The 18,029-nt window shown below is 43.5% G+C and overlaps 1 protein-coding gene across 2 annotated transcripts in view; it reads right to left on the bottom strand.

Annotated features, from left to right (window-relative positions):
- Window positions 1-18,029, bottom strand: part of LOC146809203 (zonadhesin-like) — a 155,414-nt gene that overhangs the window by 37,059 nt on the left and 100,326 nt on the right. For both annotated transcript variants that reach the window (XR_014966375.1, XM_085616021.1), the window contains exons 3-4: window positions 8,343-8,421; window positions 3,689-3,715 (exon numbers count right to left, since the gene is read on the bottom strand). Coding sequence is in view for 1 of the 2 variants with exons in the window: in XM_085616021.1 (XP_085472147.1) it covers window positions 3,689-3,715; window positions 8,343-8,385 (70 nt within the window). In the remaining variant the exon portion in view is untranslated. The remainder of the gene's footprint in view (window positions 1-3,688; window positions 3,716-8,342; window positions 8,422-18,029) is intronic.

Here is an 18,029-nt window from a genome sequence, read left to right as displayed (position 1 = left end):
GAGTTTTGTAACACAGCAGGCTTCATAGCTGATATTGTAGCAAGGTTTTGGTAAATACCTCAGATTCCTACATTTTAAGAAATTGTGCTTTGCGTAACAGGATTGCAGCAGAAGATTTGAGAACAGAGGGATGCTTGGCAAGGATTCACTTAAAATTCAACATTACATATCTATTTTAAAAATATATTAGTTTAGGTCATTAAATGATTTTACATTTTGTGGGTGAAAATGTATATTCCTTTTGGGTTGGATAATTGCACCTTATTTTCAGACCATGTCAGCTAGAGAGAGGAGGTATAATAATACACACAAGCAAACACGTTCAGTTATGGAAAGGGCATTTCATTTGGATTACCATATGGGTATGTTCAATGTCAACATAAATCTGGTGGTGCACAGGCTATGATCATATATCACGTAAAATTATTATTCCATGTGCAATGCTACACAAATTGAACATTCAAGATGGGTGTAACTGATGTAATTCCATCTTGTGTAATTATTAATAATTACCCCCAAATTACTTGTTATTATTTGTAATTGAGTGAAAAGCATAATTTAGCATTTAGCTCTAACAATGGTCCAGAGAAGGCATTTGTGGTAAGAAAATACCTCTAAATGCTTCAGTACACCAACAGCAGCAGCCAGCAGCTGCCACCTCCCTTAATTCATTGCTCATATACTCCCGCAGTAAGATTCTTTCCCAAATTACTTTTACTTATTTAATCTGGCCTAATCTCATTATTTAGTTAATGTGGCATCACAAAAGTAATGATTAATTACTGAAAATATTCTGATTACTCGGGCATAATTAATATTTATCCCAGGTCTAGTTTAAACAAACTGGACTAGTCTCAACTGACTCTGATCATAAGGATCAAAATCTGATTGGACCCTCTACCCCCTGACCAAATGCTTCCAGAGGAGCTGAAGGATGAGCATTCTGTAGTAAGTTAAAAAATCAGTAACTCATCACTTTGTTAATATTATGTTTGAAATCACAAAGTAATTTGTTTTATCTTAAACAGAAGATCAAAGAAGCCATTTTCTGTAGTTACTTAATGACACTTTAAACTGAATTTCTTTGATTGTACAATAATTAATTCTAGACACTCAGAAAGTAGATTTACCAGCTAGATGTGATGTAAAGTAAACAAAATGCAAAGAAAACACCACCAGCAGAGCGTGTTAGATTAACCCCTTGAGTGCCCATGACGAGCTGGTCTCGTCATGGGCTGCGGTTGCGCTGTGCCCATGACGAGACCAGCTCGTCATAAACCCCGCCCGCTAATGTAACGCCCGGCACAGGGCGGGGAAAGGGGCGGGCACTCAAGGGGTTAATGCTGTTTGTGGTGATTTTCAGCACCGGGTGTTTGTCTGCACTGTGCAATCATCACGAACGGCACCATGCACAGTGCAAGTGGACGCAAGCAGGCGCTGCTTCCTTTCTATTGCTCTAGTAGATTTGTTACTCAAGCGGCAGCTTTCTCAACACAAACATACGGTTTCTCAATGTGAGCGGTTTTGAGCATACGCGACCACTTGCAATGAAAATTCTGACCACCCGCCTTGAGAAATCTCACCGGGAGGTTGATTTTCCATGCTCGCGCTCGCCAGCTTGACGTTGATGATCACGAACAGTGAAAAATCTCACTGGGAGGTGGATTTTCCTCGCTCGCTCTCGCCAACTTGATGTTGACTAGCAGGAAACAAACTCTGCTACGCAGTGAGTTCTCCACGAACTCCACGTAACCTGGAAGGCAGAAAACTCTGCAAACTCTGTGAGCAGAACGGAGTTCACCACCCAGACTTAATTTTAAGATGGATTTTTCAGAGTAGTTTGACTTTGATTTATTCTAACTTGATATGGCATATGTGTAATAGACATATACCTAATACTAGAGCCCTCTTTATTTACATGTTGGCCTATATTGGATCTATTAGGTACATTAGGTGGTTGTGTTTCTTCAAGGGTATATTTCATTTGCGCCAGATTTCTGGCTACTATTCCTGTAATGTTCTTCAGATACCAGATTGAATTATGTTATTGCATTCAGAGATGGTTTCATTCATTTTGTTAATAATTCAACTAAACCCACAAGTGTCTTTATGTTGTTTGTATTGAATTGAAAAACGAAAGCATACACATCAGATGCACAGGGCCCATATTGGTATGTTTTTTAGCTAATGTAGATCCTGCTTGCATAGAGGCCCTGCCCTGTCTCAGTACAGGCAGCTGTCCCGATGTACATCAAGCACTTTCTAAAGGGAATATATTAACCACATTAGATGTATCAAACTCACTTACTACAGGCTCATTACTGATCTTCTATGTCTATGTTTCTTTTGCTGTATGTGTATTTGTGATCTGGGAAGGTGGATCAATATTGGGACATGTGACATTTATGAATAGTGTTTTTAAGTGTTATTGGTAAAACACATATATAATTTTCCCATTATAATATTGAATTGCATTCTATTTTCAATCCTAAATTTAAAATAAATCATATTATATATCTGATGAGTGTTTCTTTTATCTATCCCCAAATTAATTTTGACATGCCTAGGTCATAATCGGCAATAAAATGTTAATTTCAATTGACACTTTGAGCTTTCTTTTGCTTCTTTCCCTAAAAATGAAAAAATACATATCTAGTCAAATATTTCTTGTCTTTTTGTTTATCACGTTGGTATGTAAATGTTATTGTGGTGTGTTCATTTGGTACTGCTTGACCCTAGCACACACTCTTACCTATTCTTTTGATATCAGTGATTCTCTTAAGAACTGCATTTGTGGCATAACAGGATCATGCTTATTAAGGGAAGCAGTTGCTAAAAAATAATTCTATTTCTAATAGCATGTAATTATTGACCTAACCAATACTGTACTATTCAAATATTATCTGCCACATAATCTTACGCAAACCAGTAGGCCTGGTTGTACCTGAAAATGCTAGTCATCACTACTGATTTTGACAATGCTTTTTATGGTATGTAGCACCACTACTGTTTTTAGCCCACAATATGCCTATAGTATGTATTATCCCTCCATATTAAATAATGTTTTGTTAACAAAATAATGCATGTAACTGACCATAGTGTGAAATGATGTATGCAGACCAAAGACTATTTGATATTACATGCTTTGTTATAAAACAAATTTGGAGATCCCTTTATTCCTACAATACTAAAACAGTCACAGATTGCACCAATGAAAAGATAACAGGAAACATGTGTAAAAGCTAATTGCTACGGTGACCTACAGACTCAAGATGTATCTGATCTTGATATTTGTCATGAAAATGAGTGAGGGTGGTATCTTTGTACTGTAATTTGTAATACTGTGCAGTTGTAGTACTATATTTACCAGTACTTTTAGATAACTTCATATCCTCGTATTTGCTGGATCTCTGTAGGCATGTATGATTCTTATTATAAAATCCATCATAACTTATTTTGGATCTACATTACAAACCCATTTTTCTAATTTAAAAAACCTATAAACATAACTGGCTTTACAATGAACTAATTCCAAGTGCGGAACTACAATTTGCAGGACGGGGGCCCAACAAAGAGAAATTAGGAAAATCACCAAAATAACCATTTAGCACAAATTGGCATATCTATAATCTCCAACTTTTAATTTTAGAGATGCTAAATTACAAACCTGCATAAAAAATATTCTTACCTCCGTTCACCCACATCAAGGAAAAATCTGTGAATAGAAAGCACAAGAAATCCTGTCAGTTCATCAATGGCAAGTCAGTGAGGCTGTACATGGAATGCGTTAACATGATCTTGAGAATATGCGAGCAATACACCATGAAATTTACACCAATTATGGCATGCACTCAAGGTATATTTTATGAAGGGTGCAAGTGTGGTATGATTTTCCCCGCAGATTGATCCGCTGTTTTAATGAACCTGCAGTGGGTAAAGCAAGTTGTGGTATTCAGACAGTACAGTGAACAGGATTCTTCTTTCTGAGCAGTCCTGTCTAAAATAATGCACTAACCTGAAATACTACAGGCTAAATGCATTCAATATAGATGGCACATACATACAAGAACTGGGCTCTGCACAGAGCCAGCACAGCCCATCATGTTACAGCATCAAAATGTCATATGTAAAATATTGCTATAGAAAATATTATAGGGATATGTATGCATGTTTTCCACTTTGTCCTGAACTGAGGACAATATCAGCAGTAATTAATTCGATTATATTATATGTATGTATAGAGGCATAAAATTAACTATAACACAATACTTAATTCAATTTGAATGTAACCTAGTATCTATCTATCTATCTATCTATCTATCTATCTATCTATCTATCTATCTATCTATCTATCTATCTATCTATCTATCTATCTATCTATCTATCTATCTATCTATCTATCTATCTATCTATCTATCTATCTATCTATCTATCTATCTATCTATCTATCTATCTAAAAAACTAAAGGTTAAAGGAACATTATAGTTAGCTATAAAAACAGGCTCTGTTTTTGCATTTTTTAGAAATTCACTGAAAAATGACAAAGGTTAAAGTAACATTATAGTTAGGTGAATTAGTAACTGGTAACATTAATATTTTGAACAAATAAATACACAGATAATCACCAGTAATAGTTAGTAGCGCGCATCCCACATGGCTGTTGTTTTTTCAATGAAAGAGGAGGGATGCACTTGCCCCCCTGCCCGGGCTGTTATCAGCCCCTGGGACCACATCGCCAGAGCTACTTATTTAAATATAGGGTAGGGGCCTAATATGCTCTGGGTCCCCATCCTCCAGGGTCACCCTTTTGAATACAAATGAGAGGGTGTATGGGACTACCCTCCCCAGCTAATTTTAGCCTGGGGGACCCCAACTGCCGGGGCCCTGCAGTATTGTTAGGGGAAGGGGGCATTCAGCCCCCCAGTCAATTTCAGCCTGGGGGCCCCACTCCCCAGGGCCCAACACTATTTGAACAGGGAGGAGCAATCGGGTGACCTACTGGGCCGATTTCAGCTCCTGTGACCCCAAACCTGAGGCCCACCACCAATTCAAAGGTGGGGCATGCAGCCCTCCTCGGCCTGATTTCAACCCCGGGGACCCAATCCCCTTGGCCAGGCAAATCAAATGTTGGTGCCCACCCACATCTTTCGGGAGCTGGCATGGCTCCCACACCATGGGAGCAGGTGATAATGCTGCTCCCTCCAGGCGGGAGCAATATTCAGATCTGTTTCTCTGCTCACATTACTGCAGGCAAAGAAACAAATCTGAAGACAGCTCCCAGTTAGTGGAAGCATTTTTAAGCTCCCTCCAGTTGGGAGCACTCTTCATGTTTGCTTCTGCTTGGCAAGTGAGTTAAAAATGCTCCCACCGAACAAGAGCCAATATTAGCTTCCCTGCCCACATTGGTGCAGGCGGGGAAAACACAATGGCCCAGGGTGGGCACCCCGGGAAATAGCCTGTGAGCTGGCCCTGAGGGATTGTGTGTCCAGGGCCCTTAATGGCTCATGGAGGGGGGCCCCTCCCTTAAAGGAATTAGCCCAAGAGAGTCCCACTCAATTGCACTGTTGGACCTGACCCTGTAGAGGCTCATGTAGGGGGGCTGCAAGGCTCCCTCTTTCCACAAAAATCCATGTAGGCCCTGGGTGTGGATTCCCCAGGGCATTTAATGGGTCAGTGTAGGGCGCCACAGCCCACTGGGTTTCCTATCTAAACATAGCCCCAGTGGTAGGCTCTTCTGGGTGTATACTAACTAAATATGGCCTGGCCGCCATTTTTTTTAATCCCAGCGAGAGTCTTGCAGACTCATTGCATTTTTTGTTGTTTTTTATTTTTGCCTCTCGGGGGTCCCTCTCCTGCAGTATGGCCCAAGGCAAATAAAGCTCCCTGGACAATCAGAAAGCTCTATTTCTTTAATTGACTCTCCCACAAGTTCAACAGTTCACTTTTCTTTATTTCTTTCACTTTTATTTTCTCTAAAACTGTGGAATAGAGTTACACTAATTCTGCAGATCATGGTCTACCTTAGTGCCAAATTTGGTGAAATTACATTCAGCAGTTTTTGCTGTAACCTATCCTAAATAAGAATGGAAAATACTTGGGAATTTTGCATTTAGGGTCCCCCTTTTTTCTCGGATCCTGCTTGATGGGCACTTGCCTTGCACAAACTAGTTAAAACATATCACCTTTTTGGAAAGTTTTATAGAAATTCTTGAATTTGTGCCAAAGTAGCAACACAACAAAAAAAAATCAATAGAAAAGTGATCATAATGATAACCAGCTAATAACTAGACACCTGGGGAACTCAGGGGGTTGTGGCTTGACTGGGTCTTCTAAAGTTTTCCTTTGAAGAATCGACTGCAAAACTTACATTTAGCTAAAAAAATCACATCAGAAATGTGAGGAAAACACAATTTTTTTAGCTAGCATTTTAGGAACTGGAAAGAGGCTGAAAGCATGAATAATAGAAAAAATGGGCTTTTCCGACAAAAGTCAGCCTGTTCCTCAAAGCTTGGAAAATGGTGATATTAGCACTGCAAACCCTTCATTGATACCATTTGCAGGTAATAAAACAGACACTTTTTTCTGTAGCACTTTTTCCCATTTATATGCCCAAAAACTAATTTAGCTGTATTTTGGCTAATTTCCCCCTCCAGGGATTCCACAAACCCTGGAAACCTTTAGGATCACCAGGATGTTGGAAAAGAAGACGCAGATTTGGTGTGGATACCTTATGTGGACAAACAATTATCGGGACCTAAGCCCAAAATACCCTAAATAGCCCAAAAAAGGCTTGGCATGGGGGTGAGGCCTGGCAGCAAAAGGGTTAAAACATCCTGAAGTATTCTGATTCGGCAGAGTCAATGCAATCTTTTGTTTGCTAAGTTCACCATCATGCACCCAGCTAGGATTCAATAGTGTGTCGCTGATACTACAAATACCCATTTTCAAATTACCAAGCAATATGATTGCTAAAATTACTGTCAATTATAGCCTATTAGGCAAGCAGTGAATGCTAGAGCAGCATATTTAGCTCCCCATTGGCTGTCGTCCATATGGACCATGTCATGCATAATACATAACATGATGCATAACAAGACCTGTCATTGTTACCCCTATATTGGTTTTGTTGCAATACTTATTGTGGACATTCTTATTGTCAGACCTCATGAGCATACCTATATTAAAAAGTACCATCTCCACAGTTTTACATATTCTCATTGCACGGCAAATACTTTCATTTCTTGTATATGCATATGTGCTGATCCTTACATTAATCACAATATTATGCCCAAGTGGGTATGGTAGTGCTAAACACTACCATTTATTATGTGTGCATGTGTATTGAAACTAACAACAGGCAGAGCATTATACTCAAGTGTGCAATACTACACAGTAATCATTTTATTACATTGCAGCTATAATATTGAGTGTCCCCATCTGTGCCATTTCTTAACGCACTCTGACCCACGTGACATGGTGTGTTTAAGAACTAATCATGAACATTTCTGATACAAATTCTGCACTCTACTAGCTCTCCCTCCACAATATTGTGACCCAATTGGCAATAGTTTCACATTTCTACATGTCTACAGCCTCCTGTGCTTTATTCATGTATATCAGTTGATAGACTGCTTAAAGTCATTCATGCTCATTCCGGACATATTTAACATTCCATAGCCCCTTACACAATTTCCCAACAAAGGAGATTCAATGAAAAAAGATAGAATCCAAAAAAAAGAGAAGAAGAGAAATTATAGAAAAAGATATCTCAGCAATTTTGTTTTTTCAGCCCCATGGCCGCCTTGACAGGATGGCTAGAGGCGGGGCTCGGCCCTGCCCCATTTACATTTCAAAAGATTCACCTCCAGCACACAAATTAACCTGAGACTAGCCTCTTGTCACCTCAGACTTTTTGAAGCATTGACAGAGGAAGGGAAGAACTTTATAGAACCACACACATAGGTAATCCACCCACCTCAAAATTTGACACCAGGTATGAATAATGGACCTCCTGAGCCATTCATCAGTACACTCCTGGAGTTCTGTGGCCTTTTCTGTAATACCAAAGGGCCTCATGATGGTAAAAGCAGATGTGCACATCTACTGCACTTATGAGCATTTAGTGTAACATATATACGGGGGTCTTTTCATATTCCTCCTTCATATACCAATAATCGCTATCAAACAGTTGTACAAAAGACAGATTAAATAAAAACAGAGCTTATTTTTATCCTCCATAATATCCTCATCTTTTTCTTAGCACTTGAAAACCCCTTATCTCAAAAAGTATGCTGCTGGCTCCAACACCTCATTTATATGTTTTAGAATGTATGTGTACTCACCAAGGACGAGGAGGAGAAAGAAGAACTGAGCTTTCATCATCATGAAATTCTGCTGCTTTGGTGGATCACAGGAAGAAATCTGAATCTCAAGCAAATAGAGAAAGTTTAATAGTTCAATTGATCACCTTTTCTAGTATTGAATGAAATTAGTTTTAAAGTTCATACACAGCCTTAGACATTAACTCATTTGCCCAAAAACATGTGTGAAGAACAGTAATTAACAGAAATGTATCCAGTATTTCTTAACCTGTAGTCCATGGACAACTGGGGACTGACCATGACACTTGCCCCAAGGTTTCCGGGACTGGTTAGAAAATGAAATAATATAAACAGATTACTGAAGTGTTACCCATTACAAAAATAGCAGTAAGTGAAATATGCAGCCAGCACTGACACCTCCTAACAAGTGTGGTCCGTAATAAGAAAAAATGTTCAGTGTGCTACCACAGATATAACTCCTGCTGCAAAGAAGTGTAATTGAGACATTACTAAAGGCAATAACCTACAACAACCTACAATGAATGTCTGGCGCACAACACACTTTAAGCTACAAAGTTCACAATTTAATGTGATGAGAAAATAACTTTAGATTAATAATGATGTTTTATTTTAAACATGTCAAGATAAATTTGACAATTAGATGTAATTGAGTGAAGTTCATTATAAATATGAACATTGCATTTGTATTAAAGCAACACACAGCACAAATTGGACATGTATCTAATACAGTGCAAAATACATCAAGATACAGCCTCAAGATACAATTATCCAAGCACAACCAGCACAGCCAACATGTGTTTCATCTTTGACTAAGACTTCCTAAGGGCTACTGACGTATATCAACAAAGGCTACCTGAATGCAGTCTACTCATCCACAAAATGTGTTGTGTAAAATCCTTAATCCTCTCTAAGGTTACTAGTCAATAACAATGAGCGTATAGTCAGGCAATGGTCCACGGTGATATGCAAATCAGATGAGATCAGTAAAAGGTACAACTGGTACTTACCCCCCTGTAAAGGGGTGGTATCCTCAAACTCAGGATCCACGATCAGGACACATAAATGCAGGGAACTGTAGGTGGTGGATATCTTTCATACTTTTACTGATTGCATCCAATTTGCATTTCACCCTGGTCCATTTTGATACAAGACTTCTGCCATGTTTATGAAGGAGTATTCCACCCTCTAATCTCCAAATCAGGCCCTTCAGGTCTTGATATCTTTCTAAAGATTATTATAAAAGACCTAGCATGGACTATTCTCTTAGTACCAAAGTGTCAATCTTTTATTAATGTTAGCTCATGTTTTTCCACTTGACAATTAAATATTCAGGAATGACAGTAGTGGAGATCAGTATGCCCACTTCTGTAACCACTTTAAAGCATGTGTACACTTTGTTGTTGTACACCTATAAGAGATCTGGCCTGTAGACCATACTAAGTTGCCATACCTAAATTGTACCACTTGTTTACATAGCATCTTTAGTTTCCAGAAGATCCCCATCATATGCACCCCCTCAAAGTTCGATCTTATCTCCTGTTCTCTTCAACCAACTACATGGATCTCTTTGGGAGACTACTTGTCAATGGATGCATTTAAATTCCTCTATATGCTGAGGAAATTTGATAGTCTCTGCTGCTCCAGACATCCAGTTCTCAATCTCTGCCGGCATTTCATCTAGACTTGGTTGTCAAGCACCAACCTAAAGGTCAGTTCCACAAAAAATAGAATCCCAACAACAAGCGACAACCTTGCTCAATATTATGAACCTGAAATTGTACCTAATGCTAAGTCACTTGGATTCACCCTACATATAGACCCGATCTTCAAGACTCACATCAGCAAGAAAATCAAGAGGGCCTGCTACAAACTATCTACACTAAAGAAAGTAAAACAATTCTTTCAATAAAGCGACTCTATACAAATAATGAAATCAAATTATGGGCACCCCACATGCCACAGGATGCCTCATTAAGGATCTACAGAAACATGACCACTCTGAATAAATGATTCTGACTCCCTTGGATGGACCAGGCATCCTGAAAACCAACTACATTATCCTCAACACTTTCAGGACCTGTACACTGACCTATCTGGCTGACAAGCTCCCAACCTCTGTTGGTTTTAGAACATCTGCAGCCAGTTAATGGATACAGGAAACTGGAAATAAAGAACAATCTTTCTCCATCTATGCATAAAAAATGTGAAATGACATCCATATCTACCACGATTGTCTCAACCCTGAACGAGTTTGGGGAAAGGTTAGAGAGTCAACTCTTCAACGTACACTATATTACAATGCATTGACAGTCCTCTTTAATTCATAGAAACTGGTTAGCCTTCCAACAACACATAATCTTTGACTTTGATCCTGTTACCTGCTCCTGTCAATTTCAGCTAGGTTTGTACTATACAGATACAACATACATATGTGTGCTTTATGGGCAGTGCTAAATCCTCACTAATCATACACAAACTATTCCCCTTAACTTAGAATATAAAGTTGCCAAGCTCAACCTGTCAGAGCATTGATAAGTACCAGACTCCCTATCTGACAATATTCTTAAACTGAAGCTGGACAACTTTTTTGTTCGCCTCTTTTCTGCACTAATCTCTTGCCACATCTCTTTCATCTCAGTCTTTTGTAATGTATGAATTGACATATCGAGCAACAGCAATAGAGTTGTCTGCAATAAATTGTATGTCTATATTTGTATTCAACATTTTCAGAATGACTGCATTGTAATCATTAAAGTATTTCAAAGCCTCTATTCTTCTCAGATTGTATCTGTTTTTCAGTGACTTCCATGTTACTGTATGTCTCAATGCAGACAAAAAGCTGTTGACTATTCCTTGTGAAATAACGGACATGGGGATCCAAAACAACATTTTTTGTAACATTTTTCTTTAGATCTTGTAATTTCTACCGCAGTATTTCCCTTATCTCTGTGTTTGAAAGCAGGAAACTTGTTGTCTCAGACCTTTATCAGTAGTGTATTTCAGGGTGGTGCACATGAAAGAGAACACATACTCATCACTGTGTGTTTCAAATTTTGGAGCATTGTTTAACAGCCCGTGAATATGAGGAGCACCTCTTGCTTGATACTCTTAAAACCCAAAATAATCAGTTACATCTCCAAGAGGAAAACTACTTTTGTTGCACATAAAAGACAGCATGGATTAAAATCTATGGTTAAATATCTTCAAATATTAGCAGGACCCAAACAGCAAAGAGCAAAGTTCTCTTGCAATCTTTACATTAATGTCCTCAATATTTATATTTGCCTCTCTCAAAAACTCAAGCAGATCATCCCATACATATTCAGCTCAACCAATTGTAAGAAACCAAGTAGGTGCTTCTAAGTTCCTCAACATGCATTTGAGTTCTTCATGATGATGATACCAATATTGATTTGTACACTGTTAGTATGCCATCAAATCCATTAAGTTATATTTCACGTTTTCATCTTCATTAACAAAATCTTAAGGCTTTGCTCCTGTCTTCAATATATGATTCACAGCATAGGAAAGTCCAGACAAGTCACTCTCAAACAGAAGATGAAATAGTATAATCGTGTGTAGTGGTATTCAGCCGCAGGTATCTGTACTGGGCAGTCATCATTGCACCCACCTACTCCAGCGGGTAACAGTTGCTGGAAACAAAAACCTCTAAGATTTTTTCCCAGACACTTAAGGGACTCACTTTTGCTCGCTTAATTTGCAATAATTCAAGAGCATCACCAATTACCACTTTAGAATGCAGAGGGTGGATGCTATAGTGTTCATAACATTTCTTCAAATCTAGATCTATCTACTTTTTCAATCTGTCCACATGGTGGTAATGTATGGTTCTCAATGCAAATTTGATTTTCAGCAACAGCAGCATTTCTATAGTAAATATTATTTTGAACAAGGTATAATGTTTTCTTTTTTATCTTTATAAACTTATACTTAGGTGCCGATTACGATCCTGTAAAAAAAATCCCCGTACGACTCGTATCCGGTCTTTTTACCGTACGAATCGTACAAGTGCCGTACAAACTGCCAAGTACGATTCGCATGGGAAAAAGTCCATACGAATCGCATTGGGAATATTTCCCCACACGTCCTCGGGTCGGAAAATGTGTCCGACACGTCCTCGGACGATTTACCGTACAAATGTGAAAAGTGAAGTCCGACCGCGCAAGTACGATCCATCCAGTGCGTCCGACGTTACAACCGTATGGAAAAAAACCCGTCCGATGTTACAACCGTATGGAAAAAACACCGTCCGCACCGAACTCCCATAGCATCCATGGAGACATGTGCCCGCATACGCGCCCAACACCCCCCCAGCCCCCGTATGTACGAGTCGAACCCCCACCTGTGTATGAATACCATGTATGTACGAGTCGAACCCCCACCCGTGTATGTACACCCGTGTATGTACGGTGCGTACCCCCACCCGTGTATGTATGGAGCGTACCTCCACCCCAACAGTGTAAGTACGACCCGTACCCACACCAGCGTATACATGGAGCGTACCCCCCACCCCAACAGTGTAAGTACGACCCGTACCCTCACCCGCGTATGTATGGAGTGTACCCCCCACCCCAACAGTGCACGTACGGACCGTAACACCACCCCCGTATGTATGGAGCGTACCCCTCACCCCAACAGTGTACGTACGGACCATAACACCACCCGCGTACGTATGGAGCGTACCCCCCACCCCAACAGTGTAAGTACAACCCATACCCTCACCCGCGTACGTATGGAGCGTACCCCCGACCCCAACAGTGTAAGTACGACCCGTACCCACACCCGCGTATGCATGGAGCGTACCCCCCACCCCAACAGTGTAAGTACGACCCGTACCCACACCCGCGTATGCATGGAGCGCACCCCCACCCCAACCGTGTATGTACGGACCGTACCCCCACCCCAACCGTGCATGTATGACACGTACCCTCACCCGCGTACGTATGGAGCGTACCCCCCACCCCAACAGTGTAAGTACGACCCGTACCCCCACCACAACCGTATATGTACGACCCGTACCCCACCCGCGTATGTATGGAGCGTACCCCCCACCCCAACATTCTAAGTACTGAGCGCACCCCAGGCCCCAACACCAGCACCGTCACACAACATCGCGCATGTACGAGTCGAACCAAGCCAGACACAAGGACAGCACTGTACAACAAAATTGCCAGAGTACACACCGTACACACGCAAAAAATGCACGTACACAACCAGGACAAAGCACAACAACACAAGAATACACTATTCGAATGGCACAAAGCCACAAAACATGTCCAACAAGCACAAATACAACACATTCACTGACCTGCAACTGCCAAAATTCCAAACAGAGGCCCAAAACACAACCACTCCTCATAACACACCCACCCAAAGTTCAAACACAGCCACACCCACCAATGGACCAATAAAAAGGGCCCACAGACACAAACCATGAGCCTTTGCAACAGACTCACTGCTGCCAGACCCCACACACAACCTACAGCACCATACTTGAACCTTTACTACACCTTACACTTGCACACCTTCACACACACACCTTCACAAACACCCCCTCATCACATTCACACACACACGCATACAACCACACCCACACACCCACAACCATCCACACCCCCCACAACCATCCACACCCACACCCCTCACCATGCCCACTAACAAGAATCCAAAGTTCACTAGCCGAGAGTTGGAGGTCCTTGTCGATGAAATCCTCAGAGTCGAGCCACACCTCTTTGGAACATTGGTCAGACAGACCAGCTTCTCCGACAAAACAGCCATGTGGCAGAGGATCGTCGATGCTGTGAATGCTGTTGCAGCCACCAGAAGGACCAGGCAGGAATGCCAAGCCAGGTGGTACGATCTGCGGAGGAGGGTCCGAGCCAAAATGACCGACGACCACAACCAGGAGAGGGTGATGGCCATACTGCCGGTGGTGGCAATCGACGGAGTAGAAGGACTCCGAGAGCCTGGTGAGTACACAAACAACTCACCTCACATGGGGGGAACGTCATCCACAACCAAACTCACAATCATGCACGCAACCACCCCAAGCTTTCGCATGACCCAACCACACTCCATAAACACGCACATGCCACTAGTGCCACCATGCCCCATGCACCCAGCTGGACAATCCCAAGTTACAGGCCACAGAAAACACCAACACAAGACACGGGAACCCGGATGGTGGGAGTGTGGGCCTCAAAAATCACATAGGGCAACTCAGAAACAGACAGCAATGCCCTCTGCCCATATGGCCGAGGTCACACCCAGACAAACAGTGTGTCCCCACACAGGAAAGACTTGCCTGCAAATGGCGCACGCCTAGCATGAAGACATGGGCTTGAAGGCACCTTTTTGCACATGACAGCAGCCAATCAACAGCCAACACTGTGAAAGAGTGGCAGCACACACCACCACAGCAGCAGCGCAGACACAGACAATACACCCAATGGGTGCCTGGAGATCACAAACACACTCACATGAACAAGCCAAGGGCCATTCAAAGATATGCAAAAAGTGTGTGCCTAGGAAACTGGGCTGAGGTGACAGAGGGTGACACACAGAGGGAGGGAGAGGGGGAGAGAGAGGGAGGAAGACACAGGGAGACGGACAGAAGGAGGAGGCTGACACAGGGAGGGAGGGAGAGGGGGACAGAGAGGGAGTGAGAAAGGGATACACAGGGAGAACAATCCAGCCTTGGGTGTTGTGGGAATGTCTGCTCGTCAGCAGGTGGACTGCGTGCATGTAGACAAGGGTGGCCAGTGCATGAATCCCCCTCTCTTCTCCATGGCAAAACACTGGGCCATGTCTCAACCTGTGCACGAGCACAACGACAGCTACCTGCATTACATAAGTGTGTGGAACAACTCCATGTGCCCACGTACAGTGCAACACGGAAGGCGCCAATGCATGGCTTGCCACACCTGCCCACTCCACTGCTGACTGCAGTCACAATTGACGCAGCAAGTAAGACTGTGTCACACATAGGTAAAGTCTCAGAAGCTGTGGACAAGGGACATACTCATGCACAAGTGCACTGTGAGTGGAATGCAAGACATATCCAAATACCCAGAGGAAATGTGCAAACTGTGAAACTAATGAAACATGGATGTTGCATGGTACACTAATAACATTGTCTCTCACACACACAGGTCAACGTGGTGGATCACCCCCCAACACTGGGGGGAAAGACTCACAGGACCCGGCTCTGCGGGATGACGACCCCACCGGCAGCGACGACTCTCACCACTCTGTGGACGACCCCGACCAACCTGGCCCCTCTGGTGTCCGACCACCTGCAGCACCTGCGTCAGGTACAACTGGGCCAACCACCACCCCCACTCCTGCCACATCCCAGGAGACACCCAGGATCCCTGCCCCACCACCACAACGCAGCCAGGCCGACCAGGAGGGACACGGTGTACCGGGCACCCAGGAGGAAGCAGGCGACAACGCAAATGCCACCCCTCAGGGGTCCCGGAGACCCGATGTGCCCACAAGGGCAGGCCAGGCGCAAGTGGGCAGGGGTGGTGGGAGTGGAGGACGGCGGAGGCGCGAGCCTGACCAGTTGGCTGCGGAACCGGTATATGCCCATGTCAGAAGCATCATGGACACATGCCGGCAGGACACCACGGGCATGAGCCAGGTTGTGTCCACCCTCAATGAGATGAAGGGGACCCTCGAGGAGATCAAGACCCAGCAGGCCCAGCAACATGCGGAGCAACATGTCTGTGTACTGCGACACCAAGGGCGGATGGAGGACAGATAGGCTGAGCTCGTGACGCTCTTCACGGGAATTGACCGTTCACTCCGTCGGATAGCCGACAACATGGGCAACCCTCCCTGTGCCACCAGGCGAAGAACATCACCACCCACAGGGAGGGATCAGGAGGAGGAGGATACATCCGACGGAGCTTCCCAAGCATCGTCACGGCCTGCTTCTGAGGGTTCCTGCAGGAGGGCGGGTCGTCCACGGAAAAGACCGTGAGGGTCGGCGCAACAGCACCATCTCCCAGGACACCTGGCATGGCACCTGGCCCACTGGAGCAACAGCAGCACAGCAGCAAATGACATTCTCTGCCACATGGACTTGCTGGTCACTGTCTGACCAATGTTGACAAAGACTGTGGCATGGACTCTGAGGATTTTCAATGGCAAGGACACCAACTCCCCCAGAGAACTTTGGATTTCACACACCAGGAAAGCCCCTCTTGTCATACCCCTCCCCCCACCTACCCCAACACAAATAAAAACTAACACGATTAAGAGATGATGCCTACATTTAGCATTATTATCTTACATGTGTCTTGTAAAGTCTAAGCATGCCTGAGTTCTCAAATGACTTCAACCATCCACACCCTGGGGCCTGAGTCTGGCACAGGACACACATGGGTCACAATGTATTAGGCAAGACAGACATGGAGCACCATACACACCTGTGATGGGCCCAACCAGCTGAGGGGGTGGCCGCACTACCGTGCCGGCAGACATATTAAGTACAGCAACAGTCATGCACAGAGGTCAGGGATCATGTGGAGTGGCCTGGGGGGCACCCAGGTAAGTGTAGACAGGTGGCAGGACCATGTCCTGCAAGTTTGAGTCAGGTGGATGCAGAGAATGGTTGCCTGGCCAACGTTGGATGCATGGGGATGGCACATGTCACAATACCCACACAGTCATGGACATCATGCACAACACAGAGTCCAATCCCACACAAACAGCTTGCATCTTGCTACTCTACACATGGACACATAGCCAGTATGACTGAAAACCATGCCAGACATGTCATATGCACTGTGGCAACACACCAGCATTGACTGAGAAGAGGCACCTTGGAGGCATAGGGACACCTTTATTAGTCATGTATTCCTGAATGCAGAGGCAACTCGGAGTACACATACACAGGTCATGTGGATGGACATGTGGGTCCAACACTGGCACCCCCCTTCTGCCCCACAAATGCGTGATATCCATGGAACGGGCACACAAGTGCCTGGTAACAGCTCAACACCCCCTGCTGCTCACAGAGAGGCTGCCATACACAATTAATCCTCTGATGTGGAAGTCCCACACCATGTCAAGCCAATGCAAACCGTATGTGTCCGAGGGCAGTGTTACACACATTGATGCCATCATCACAATCCACTATCCCATTACAGTTGACTGTCAACAAGTCTGACCATCTGTTCAGGTGTATCCAGTGACATGTAATGTGTCCCATGCTGATGAAACATGTCTGCAGAGGAACCAAACATCGACAGGGGCATTGTGCACACATCGTGAACAACTGCCACACCCAATACACTCCTGATGCATCCCTTACCCTGAAGAGACTTCCAAACTTGTCCGTGCGTGTAACGCTGAGTCAGCACACGATGACGTGTCCATGAGGAATAGCAGTGCCACAACAATGCAAACAGCAGACGGCATGCGCAAGTACCTGGGGAAGAGAGACACACAAGAAGTCAGCCACAAAAAGCACAGCCACCTGCATGTGTATGTACTCAACACATGTAAGGATGACAACATGCTAGGTCACTATTATGACTGGCGAAATACACACATCACTGGCACCATCACTCGAGTGACACATCCACACACACCTCTGACTCACGTGCCATACATGCAGATGGACACACACATCGCAACACATGCCACACGGGGACC

Source organism: Triturus cristatus, chromosome 7 (assembly GCF_964204655.1).
Source record: "Triturus cristatus chromosome 7, aTriCri1.1, whole genome shotgun sequence".
Lineage (NCBI taxonomy): Eukaryota > Metazoa > Chordata > Amphibia > Caudata > Salamandridae > Triturus > Triturus cristatus.
The sequence above is the reverse complement of the archived record's forward strand: the minus strand, read 5'-3'. Positions and strand labels throughout refer to the sequence as shown.